We start from the raw sequence: 12,515 nt of genomic DNA on the forward strand, positions 1-12,515 counted from the left end.
CACCATTAAGTTCCCTTAATCGCATCTTGTGACATTCACGCGAAAGAAAAAGATGACTTATGCTTTTTTATTATTATTATTATTTTAAAATTTATGTATAAAGACAATTAAAAAATGGGTTAGAAAATAATTTATTAGTTTTTCAGCTATACTATATAATGTTCTTAATATAAAGTTTTTTTTAGACAAATTGATAAAAACTTTGAATCTACTGGATTGTGATCTAACAGTGTGCACCCTTAATGTATTTTATAATATTTTTATTTACCTGTTTACTGTATTCTGTATACAATATGCATTTAATTTCATTGTTAATAGATTGCTGACTTTTTATTTAGATATGGAGAAATAAAAGCAAGAAAATAAAAATGAAATCTTCATAAAATCAACAATTTGTAATAAAATTTAATTAATTTTGACTTTGAAGATTTTTTTTTACATCCTTTGTCTATGGTAATCGAATATATTAAATGCATTGTTTTGAAAATTGAAATTGAAATATTTAGGTATTCTACGCGCAGTCGCGAATCTGCTCATTTGAAAATCTGAATAGAAAGGAATTTTGAATGTTGACATAAAATCAAATAGTTTGTTTAATGTGAATTCATTTGTTATCTTATATCTAAAGACGTGCCAGTTTTCTTATAGAAACGTAATTTTTTTGGTGCGAATTTCTGAGAAAGGTATGCATATTTTTTTTTATTTTTTATTTAACGTTATGACTTGTTTTGGAAAATAACTGTCAATAACTAATAATAAAGTAACTGGCTGTTTCTTATAATGGCCAGTACTATTTTTTCATTTTTCCTTTCGCTTCATTTCAATCCTGGCTTGGCTGGAAAATTAAAAATTGAAGGGCTTAAATTTTATGAGTAATAATAGATATTAAGAAAATAAATAAAGTAAAAAAGAAACTTGGAACTTTAACTTCTATCTTTAACTTTATTTGATTCCAAATTTATAACAACATAAATAAATGTATAAAAATAGGCTTTTTAGAAAAAAATAAAAATAGTTAATTAGAATTTGAATTATATAGTATTATTATTATTTAGTATTTTAATTACAATTTGTAGAAATCTTTTTAACATACCTAGTTTGAAATTTTATAGGAAATAAATTACTTATCCATATAATTATTTTTTTATTACTTTACCACTTATGCCTGCAACTTTGTACCCAGACATGATAAAACTCCATAATGTAAAGGGATTTATTTTTTCTGTCAATAATATTAATTTTTATTACTTTACTGACTTTTATTACAAACAAAAATAAAATAATAACACTTTTTTAAAATATGAAAACAGGTTTAGTGTATGCTAACAGGGTATTAGTAGGTGATATATAGGTGAAGTGAAATTAGGTCAGTTGACCTATGGTGATGAATTAAGCAGCAGTTAACAACTATGGTTTCTAGGGGGACCATGTCTGGGTTGATCGGTTAGGGAATTGGGGAATTATAATTTATTAGCTGGTCTTATTACACTGTATCACTGCTACTCCTCTCCTCTCAGTTTTTTTTATTTTACATTAGTGCTATAACTGGGCTTTATGCAGATGGATAGATAGAAAGGTAAATTACTATTTTAAATTAATAATAGGCAAATTTTTGGTAAGGTATTATTGTTATTTTTACAGGAATATATACTATATAATATAATAAATTATGGTACTTGCTGATAATGTAGCTTTCTATAGGTGAAATAATTTTTAAAATCAGTCTAGCAGTTTTTTAGTTTATCCATTACAAACAAATATTATTATAGATATAATGTAATCCTGTAAATTCATTATATGTATGTGCTAAGTTTCATGATCATTATTTTAAAAAATAAAATTTGGTTAAATAAAGAAATAACTAAAAAATTAAAAAAGAAACTTTTTTGCATTTATTTATTTATTTTAGATGGGAAAAAGGTGAATTACAGTATACATAATCAAATTTATATGTTTAAAGCCATGAATCGTTTTTTTTGTGTAATTACACAATTATTGTTTTTATATTACACACACATATATATATGTATATATTTACACATATATAATGATTAAAAAGTTTTAAATTTTGATAAGACACCTTTTAATTTATAATAGTAAGTCTAATAAAAATGAAAAAAGAATTCAGTTCTTAACTCATATATTGTCTAAACAAAGATTTTCAGTTAGAAGAAGGTTCAAGAAGGTTATTATTTTTTTTTAGTTTATAATTTATTATTGTTTTTGTTAGTCTGAGCTGTCTTATTGTTTCTGGATTTCATTCCAACTAGATACAGTATCACTGTGCTGTATTTATAAATGAAATCCATAGAATAAACATAGACACATATAGTCATCGATGCCTATAGCCTGTGTGCTTCCATGAGCTTTGAAGTACATTTGTTTCTAGGCATTACATTTATGTGACTTCGTATCATGTTCTTATGCTACTCCATCTTGCTGATCCTTTAATTTGTAGATATTAGTCAACTTAGTTACTCTCCTTTAGATATCCTTATTTTTTTAACCGATTTAAAAAAAATATGTTCTTTTTTAGTTTAAACTTTTTTATGTTTGTTAGCTCTGTCAGTTGAAAACTGATTTAAGAAATCCCTTTTTATCTTTAAGGTTATACTTACAGATTGGACCCATAGAAATTTTATCAAAATTGGTCCAGTAGTTTAGTTTTTAAATCAAAATAACTGGTTCTGCCATAATCTTTAATTATGTGTGTAAATTTTACAATAAAATTTCACTAAAATTAAAAAATTCTAATGATTCTAAAAAGTTTGAATTAGCTGTCCCATTTGTGTTTCAACTGTAAAGCAGTTGTGTTTGCATGGCTGTGTTTCGGTTTGAAGGGTGGGATATGGCGTGAATTTACTGGGTACGGAGGAATAACACCTGAGTCCTCAGGAATGACAACGCATGGGGGTATCATGGTTGAAACAGTATACTCTGTTATGTCCATGGTACTGCTCATGTCTATAGGCGACAGTTACCATTTTCCATCAGGTGGGCCATCAGCTTTTTTGTCATTCTAAGTTGTATAAAAAAAATCTTTATAGAAATATTTAATTATAAAAAGTTATTATATACTGTGTGAATTTTCAATGAGAAAATTATATTTGTACTTATTTGTTTTAATTTAATAATTATTATGTTTTGTCTTGTTTGTTTATGCATGTATAATATAAAAATGAAGCTATGTATTTTATGTATTGTAATATTAATTAATGTGATTGCTGTCGCCTTCCATGGATGCATGTTGATAATGTACACACACATGCTGTATATATATATATATATATATGAAAATGTTTTAAAGAATTAAATCGAAATATAAAAATCAAATTCTCTAAAATACTCATTCTTCTGATCTTTTCTAAAACGATGAAAATTTAAAGTTGTATGTATTTTTCGCCTGTGGAACTAAATTATAATAATATAAAAATAAAAAAAATCTGTTAAAAATAAAAAAAAACTGTTTTCCTGTGTTCTCACTTCATTTTCCTTCGTCCTTCTCTTCTGTTGTATGTGTGTTATGAAAATGTGTATGATTCTATGTATACCGATTTGTTTTTATATAATTTTGTATATGATACATATTTATATAATTCACCTATCTCTTTGTCTTTTTCTCAATGTCCTCTACCCAAAGGTTGTCTTGAAGAGATTGCCTAGCGATAAGGCCGCCTATTGTATCACTTCTCATATTTACTGTATTTATTATTTTTTTACTTGGTGCAATAAAGTGTAAAATAAATAAATACGAGTGCATCTTAATTCAATTTCTCAGCGTCAAAATGTTGGAGCCGCAAGTTCCTTTAATACTCTGCATGGCCAATGCTGTTGGCGAAGAGATTGCTCTAAGGATTGAACCGGAAGATGATTTCCGGACGTTCCTTGATAAAGCCAAGTATGCAATACTCCTTTTATATGTACTAAACAAATACAAATATTTGGTTCTTTCAAACGTAGCGTGAAAAGCACTCAGTGAGTCGGAGAGATTTTTTCGATTGATCGTATTCAGGGTCCATGTTTTTTTTTTATTAATGGGTGATAATGGAATGGTAACCTCGCCCGCGATATCGGTATACACCGGCGGGGCACCAGTGAAGGATAATAGATGAGGATGAAGCGGGTCAGTTAGTCCATTGTGACGAATTCAACAAGAATTGTTCACGATGGTTTCCAGGGGGAACCACGTGAAGGTCGACCTGATAGAGTGTATTGCTAGCAATGGGTTCATTAGACCCCATTACTAACAATCCTTTTTCCCCCCAGGGTCCATGTTGTCTTTGTGTTCGTTCAAGATGGTATAGTCACATATCATATCAGTTCTTAATGTCCACTGCTGAACCCTCCATAATGGCGGGTTTTCGAACAGTTGTCACGCCCGGCAGGCAAGTTGGCAACCACAGTTGGGCTTTGGTGGTGTTTTAAGAGAGATGCTGTTGCCTGTTCCTCGATCGTTAAATTCGCTTAGTTGTTTTTTATGACACCCACGGGAAAGGAAGGAGTGCCCCATTTTATGCCGGGACCATACAGCTATGGCACATATATCGCGGTGTAATAAACGAAAATATGTTCTGCTCCGAAAATAATACACACCCCTCCTCCCACCATCAGAGAATAATTCTGAATACGGCAATGCCAATAGTGATGAATTCTGCAAAGAAATACATGAATCGGCTAAATAAGCGTGATTTTAATTCACCTTTATAATTATTCCAATTGTATTATTTCAGATCAATTCTCGGTTTTGATGTCGACATAAATACGATTACACGCAATCAACCGGTTTCCTTAGATGAGAACATTTATCAATTCTTTATAAACACTGAACAGATCGAACCTGATACAATTTTGTCGCAAAATCTCGATCCAACGTTAAATTCGAACGACTCTGTATATATTTTAGACGACGGCACACAAATAAGGGCCTCTCAAATACATTTCGATAACGAAGATCCACCTGTAGATTTGACAGCTGAAAAAATACCATTCGTCAAATATGCAGACAATGATTCTGATGAATTAGACTTAGACAATGTTAACGATGATGATATTAAAATGTATAACATAGTCGAAAGTCCCGTATCACGATGGTCTAGCCAAACATCCAGTCCCAAAAGCTTTGTCAATAGTTTGCCTTTCAAATTGGTTTGTAACAATACATCCACTTTCGAAGCGCAGTTCTCCAAGTATTTAGAGGCCAATTCTAAAACATATACAAATTTAAACCCTGTTGCTAATAGAAATAAGTCTCCAAGAAGTGTTACAAGTGAGAATTATAAGAATTACGATGATAATTTTAATAGAAATGATGTTGGTTACACGAGAGATGAAATTCTTAATATGTTTAAAGATTCTCCACTTGCGTCACTGCCTTATGAGAGTCCTGTATTTGAGAAAAGGCGGCATGTAAGAAAAACTGATCCTTCCAGAATTTATAAGTCTTGTAATCCTCAAAACTACGACGATGTAGTTCTTATAGGTGATGATGAGAATAAAGATTGTTTCATTTGTGGAAAATACGTGGAAAATAACATGGACAAGTTATATTTGTTTGATAATGAGGATCAGAAAATACATAGATCTTCACCACAGAGAAAAACATCCAGACAGTTAAAGATTATATGCGAGAGTTGTTTAGGGGAAAATTTCAAACCGTGCCGGATGAAAGGAGCGAACCAATATTTGAATCCCGATGAGTATTTAGTAATTAAAAACAACCAACAGTATATATTTCAAAAAACGAAAGATTTCACTTATAAATGTAGCTCTTCTGTAGACGCAATTGTAGATGAAGACGCACCTTCTTCAAAAGAGAAAGAAAAACACGAGTTTGTTAAAGTGGAAATTGGATCTGATGGGGAAATTATAACTAAACCCATAGACAATGATCCTGACTCTGATGATGTGATTATCGTTAAAGATGACGGCAAAGATGATAGTTCCAGTGACGTTGAAATCATAGAGCCTCAGGATACAGATGATAGTGTCATAGATAATTTGGATGAAGCTGATGAGGAAGTTAAGGAGTTTTTGGGGAAATATCATTGTGATGAGAACACGGAGTCGAATGAATTGAAATGCCGGTCGGTTGTTTACCTTATCGTTTGTAGATTTGTTGTTTACCTTATCGTTTTCCAAGAGTTGTGGAAGTAGTGTATTTTTACTTAGTAATCGATTGTGGATTATTGGATTTACTAGTATATTCTTTAATGAATACACATTTGTCTACAATGTAGAAATCGAATGATGCACTTAGACTATGCCAAATACCTATTTAGATAGAATATTTTAATTAATTGCTTTAAAATTAAAGTATTGCAATTTCTAAGTACTAGGATGACAGAAGTTTGCAGTAGTATAACTACTAGTAGTAGTTATTTATTGAATACAGAGACTATATAGTGTTTCTAAAACTGTATTGCGTATGCAAAAGTATCATGTTACTCATCGGAGTTTATCAGAGGGAGACTTTGTACAAAAGTCTTGTGCTTGGTGCCTCTGTCTCATTGGTGTTTCTACAGTGAAGCAGTTGTGTTTACATGGCTGTGTTTCAGTTTGAAGGGTGGGACATGCCATTGAATTTATAGGGTACAGAGGAATAACACCTTAGTCTGGAATAACCTTAGTTAGGAATGGCAGCGCATGGGGGGTATCATGAGCAAAACAATACAGTTATGTATATGGTACTGCTCGAGGCGATGGTATTGGCGAGGACTATGCTCGGAGTTTCTTTGCGTGACAGAATCCGAAATGAGGATGTCCGCAAAAGAACCACAGTGACCGACATAGCTCGAATGACCAGCAAGCTGAAGTGGTAATAGGCTGGTCAAATAGCTCGAAGAATCGACAACTGATGGGGAAGAAAGGTTGCAAATGCAGTGTAGGACAAGTCCTCACAAGATGGAGTAATGACCTTTGTTTTTTTTTTCAGATTCTGCGTGAAAATATTTGAGACAATTACAGACCTAATGGATCACAGTGAAACACATAAACATGAGTACGAAGATGGTATTGTGTTCCCTTGTCCGCTATGTGACTATGGTGAGTGAAATGGCTGGTGACTTGCTCTACAGTATTGGGCTTAGTTTTGGCTTTGTCCTGGCCATAGCTAGAGCGAAGAAATGCCTTATCTTAAAAGGCCCAATGCTCTTAAAATGAAAGGCCCCAAAAAATTAGACAAATTAGCTTTTTCGAAGTCACAGTGTTATGGCTTCTGCCCTACCATAAAGTTCTTTTGACCTACCTTAAACTTGAGTCTTGGAACGGTCTTGGGCTTTGTTCTTCAGTGCTCAGCTCAGACTTGTGGACAATTTTGCATTGCTGAATATACATTTCCATGATTTCTTTTATGCCGGGGTTTTCTACTTGTCAATCGATTTAAAAAAGAGAGGGTTCTTAATTCAATTGTAATTTTTTTCTGTTTGTTACCTCGGAACTTCGTTATTTATAAATCCATTACAAAATTAAGTACCTAAAGGGATATAATTTTAGTTTATTGGTCCTATATAAATTTCATCAAAATTGGTTTAGTGTTGAGAGAAAAAAATATAAACCGGTCAAGTGCGAGTCGGACTCACGCAACGAGGGTTCTGTACAAAATTGTCAAATTTATTTTTTTTTGTGAAAAAACTACAAATTTACGGTTTTCGGATTTTCTCCTTCACTTGTGCTACATGACATTGCTTTTCTGCCAAATTACATGATTCTAGGTCAACGGGAAGTACCCTATGTAACAGGACAGAATTCCATTTTTTCCTTTGGTAGACACGGAACCCTAAAAAGAAAATCAAAATGAAATAACAATAGGCTAATGTCGTTTCCGTTATGATCATTTCATTTATTTATTTATTTAAGGAACACCAACAGCATATTGCTTTATAACATATAGGTATAACAAACAATAAATATAATACAATATTAATGCACACGCCTATTATAGGTATTCGCAGCATTCACTTTAACATAGTTATACAGTGCGAGACAATGAAGTAACAATTATAATGAATTAAATAACACTAGACTGCAAATATTTCAAATGTTGCGTTATTAGTTACAGAGATAAACATGTAACCTAAGTCGTGAGCGATATCAAAAAATACGATATAAGTGAATTCAATTAAAAAATATTATAAAAAATATATATCATAATTAATTTACCAATAATACGTTATAGGTTATGCTAACCCCAAATGGCTAAAAGGGCATCTAAAAGCTGCTCACGAAAAGAAAGAGAAAGGTATAATAAATAACAGCGCTACAAATGATGGTGAAGGTAAATAAATAGATAATAGTTTGTCTAATAAAGTGACGTATTAGCTTGTAACTGTCCACTGCTGAACATAGCTTCCCATTTAAAAGAGGAAATATTCACCAGAGGGAGTCTTTGTACAAAAGTCGTTTGCTTGTGCACCTCTGTCCCATTCGTGTTTCAACCGTGAAGCAGTTGTGTTTGCATGGCTGTGTTTCGGTTTGTAGGGTGGGATATGAAGTGAATTTACTGGGTACAGAGGAATAACACCTGAGTCCTCAGGAATGGCAACGCATGGAGGGAATTATAGGCGCAACAGTATACTCCGTTATGTCCACGGTACTGCTCATGTCTATAGGCGACGGTTACCACTTTCCATCAGGTAGACCGTCAGCTTGTTTGCCATTCTAAGTTGTGTAAAAAAAATAAGGGAGCTTTTTATATGTAAATCTTTAGATTGATACAACTTTTTTATTTATGAACCGATTGAAATAAAACAAAGTGGAGCAAACCGCAACGTATTAGTGAAAACGGCATTCAAGTTGGTTAAGCCGTTTTTGAGATTAGCGTACACAAACGTACAGACAAAAAATCTAGGAATCATTGTTTTGGGTTCTATTGCGTTCATAAGCTTAACTAACTTCCATGTACAGACAGCGAGCAGTTACGATTTTATTATATCTATTGATTAAATAGATAATAATAATAAAAAAAACATGAGCAACCCCTACAAGCAGCACCCGTTCACGAGTATGACGGATGAGCGGCTGACTGGTCATTGCGCTCAAGCATATTTTAGGGAACTCAACGACCTACCCCATCACGCCGCCTATACTTATAATATATATGTATCATTAGTAATATCATCATAATAACAGGAGATACCATCAAATCACCATCAGCATCACCAATCGCAAGAAGGACCAGGAGTGCCAATAAAAAGAATGATGATAATCCAACGGGTTTGTTATTTGTTTTATTAAATTAGGTGTTATCTGCTAGCTATAACTACGGTTGCCAAGGCTCGTGCTGAAATTCAGCGCTGCAGCGTCCCTGATACTACAGCAAAATGAGCCTGGTTTTGGCAAATACTGTGGCACACACGCTTATTCTTGCTAAGACTGCTGTAATATTTATTTCGTATTCTACGTATTCAGTTAATTCATCATCACCATATCGGCCTTTAACTGTCTACTGCTGGATATAAGCCTCCCCTTGAAGTTATCACGCTTGGCAGGCGGATTTTTTATTCTTGACGGGTGAAAGTGGTATGGTAGCCCCGCCTGCGCTAACGGGATACGCTGGCGGAGTACCAGTGAAGGGTGATAAATGAGAATAAAAACAGGCCAGTTAGCCCATCATGATGAATTCATCAAGAATTAACCATGATAGTTTCCAGGGGGAACCGCGAGGAGACCGACCTGGTTGGGTATATTGCTAGCAATGGCATTCTCAGTCTCCATTACTAACAATCCTTTTCCACCCTGGCAGGCGGATTGGCTACCGCAGTTAGGCTTTAGAGATGTTTTAAGAGGGACGCTGTTACCCATCCCTTACCCTCCATTAGTCGCCTCTTACGACACCTACGGAAAAGGAAGGGGTGGCTTATTCTGGGACCACACGGCCACGTTTTAGAGTTTTGGAGTTTCTAGGTTCTTTGTGGACGCTTCTTTGAAGACTGGATAGATTTCAGTCTTTTTCTAGAACTGGCATGCTTGAAACAAAGCATGAGAGAGATGCAATGGTAGATAGAGATACTAGATATGTTTTTTTGACTATCTTCTAAGGGATATGGGATAAAAGTAGATATAGGGTAGTATCTGACAGAAGATAGAATATGGTCTTAAAAATCTTATATGTTCTAGAAAATTCGAAGTCAGAAGAAACGAAGCAGATAGAATTGATCCGCGGACCGGTTAGTTCTAAATGTTTTATATGAATTATTTTTTAGGTCAAAACAACAAATTAAATATTTTTAAGGTAGAAGGACTATCTAGTCGAGCCATATAAACTCTTTATAAAAAAACTGGCTTAAAATGTGACAAAAGCATTTATTTTAAATTAAAAACTAAACTACTATTTTTCATCGTGCCTCCCATCAAATTGTTTATAATTACTCCTCTCCATCCAAAGGTTGCCTGCAAGAGATCGCTCTTAGCGATAAGGTCGCCCATTGTTTTCTCATTGTGATTATGTCTTGTAATTGTTTATATTTATAATGAGTTTACTATTGTAATCTTTTAGAGGAAACAATAAAGAGTGTCTATCTATCTAACTACTGTATCGATTTTAACAAAATGTCTATGGGACCAATAGAAAATATATCCTTTCAGATAAAAAAAGAATTTTCCAAAGCGGTTTATAAATGACGGAATTATGAAGTACCAAACATTAAAAGAAGTACAACTGATTTGAGAACCTCCGTTTTTGAAGTCGGTTGCAAAGTACTGCGTCATCATCACAAACTATTAAAGTATCACTGATGGGTAAGGGATTGCCCAGTCGGTTAGATACAGAATTTTATTTCGAGATGTTTTTGCTACTGATATGTTGCCCTACTGATCAACTTTGTCCTCATAGTTACTTCTTACGAAACTTTGCTTTAATAATTACTTCTTATGAGCTTGTGACGTCGCGGGGAAAAGGAATGACTTAACGTTTGTGATGAAAATGGAATGGTAACCCCACCTGCGCTAAAATATATGCTGGCGAAGTACCAGTGAGGGGTGATAAGTGAAGGTAGAATCAGGTCACTTTTTTTACGGAACTTAGAATGGCAATCAAGCTGACGGCCCACCTAATGGAAAGTGGTAACCGTCGCCTACAGACATGAGCAGTACCATGGATATAACAGATAAAACTTTTTCGCCCGTGATACCCCCCATATGTTGCCATTCCTGAGGACTGAGGTGTTATTTCACTGTACCCTGTAAATTCACTACCATATCTCACCCTTCAAACCGAAACACAACCATGCAAACACAAATGCTTCTGGGTAGAAACTCGAATAGGACAGAGGTACCCAAGCAAACTTTTTGTACAAAGTCTGGAAACCAATTTCTGGAAATACTCACAATTTTGAGTGCGATTTATTAAAACGAGTCCTAACTGTAATGGTAGACTGAGGGTGGCCAAATTGAGACTACAGTGAAAGTGGAGGTGAAACAAGAGTCCCAGGGTAGCAGCGATGATGAGATCTGGATAGTCCAGGCCGCTGATGATGACGGAGAGTTAGATAAACTACTTGGTGCTAAAGTGAGTTTACTTATCTTTAGATTCTGATTTATGAGACTTAAACAGCAAGCAAATTGACGACCCACCTTTTTATTTTTTTTATATCACTGAGGTGGCAAACAAGCATACGGCCCGCCTGATAGTAAGCGGTTACCGTAGCCTATGTACGCCTAAAATACCAGGGGCATTACGCGCCCTTTGCCGACCCTGAAGAAACCTCTTTACCACTTTTTTGAAGAACGCCATGTTGTAGTCTTTTGGAAAAACCTCGACAGGGAGCTCGTTCCATAACCTGATTGTGAGAAGGGATGCACTCGTAACAGTCGCTTATTGACCTGAACAGCGCCATGGGAATCTCTGAATATACCTTAATGTCTTTGAAAGCTCTCCTGTGTTGCCATTCCTGAGGATTAAGTTGTTATACTCCGGTACCATTTAATTATCCATCCTAAGCGATGACGCTTCGGACCTTACCCCTTACGTGTTTCCATTTATGAGGACTATGTTATTATGTCTCCATACCCTGTAATTTGACTGTCATATCCCACCCTTCAATAGGCCGTGTGGTCCCGGAATAGAATAGGCCATCCCTTCCTTTCCAGTGGGTGTCGTAAGAGGCGATTAAGGGAGAGCGCGGGATGGGCAGCAGTGTCTCTTAAAACATCTGCAGAGCTTAACTGTAGTTGTCAACCCGCCTGCCAAGCGTGGCAACTACTGGCAAAACCCCCCAAGGGGGAGGCTTATGTTCAGCAGTGGACAGTTAAAGGCTGGTATGATGGTGATCCCACTCTTCAAACTGAAGTACAGTCATGCAAGCACACCTGCTTCACTATAGAAACACGGGTGTGACAGAGTTACTTAAGCAGACGACCTTTGTAGAAATTCTTTCACTTATAAAAACGTTCTTATAGAACCACCTATTGGTTGAGAATGGTTCTCGAGTGGTAACCTTGTACAGTCAAGCGCAGTGTAGAGCTCTTGGTTGTTTTACTCTGCTATATTCTATTTTGTTCTACTACGCATTTGTTATTTT

The 12,515-nt window shown here is 34.7% G+C and overlaps 1 protein-coding gene across 1 annotated transcript in view; it reads left to right on the forward strand.

Moving 5' to 3' along the window:
• Nucleotides 1-442: 442 nt before the first annotated feature.
• LOC113515268 (zinc finger protein Xfin-like) overlaps nucleotides 443-12,515 on the forward strand; it is a 32,007-nt gene continuing 19,934 nt past the window's right edge. The window contains exons 1-8 of the mRNA XM_052901080.1: nucleotides 443-683; nucleotides 3,779-3,898; nucleotides 4,731-6,083; nucleotides 6,932-7,041; nucleotides 8,174-8,272; nucleotides 9,127-9,210; nucleotides 10,114-10,163; nucleotides 11,369-11,503. Of these exons, the coding sequence (XP_052757040.1) occupies nucleotides 3,786-3,898; nucleotides 4,731-6,083; nucleotides 6,932-7,041; nucleotides 8,174-8,272; nucleotides 9,127-9,210; nucleotides 10,114-10,163; nucleotides 11,369-11,503 (1,944 nt within the window). The 5' untranslated portion in view covers nucleotides 443-683; nucleotides 3,779-3,785. The remainder of the gene's footprint in view (nucleotides 684-3,778; nucleotides 3,899-4,730; nucleotides 6,084-6,931; nucleotides 7,042-8,173; nucleotides 8,273-9,126; nucleotides 9,211-10,113; nucleotides 10,164-11,368; nucleotides 11,504-12,515) is intronic.

Source organism: Galleria mellonella, unplaced genomic scaffold (genome assembly GCF_026898425.1).
Source record: "Galleria mellonella isolate WM207_F2 unplaced genomic scaffold, CSIRO_AGI_GalMel_v1 utg746, whole genome shotgun sequence".
Taxonomy (NCBI): Eukaryota; Metazoa; Arthropoda; class Insecta; order Lepidoptera; family Pyralidae; genus Galleria; species Galleria mellonella.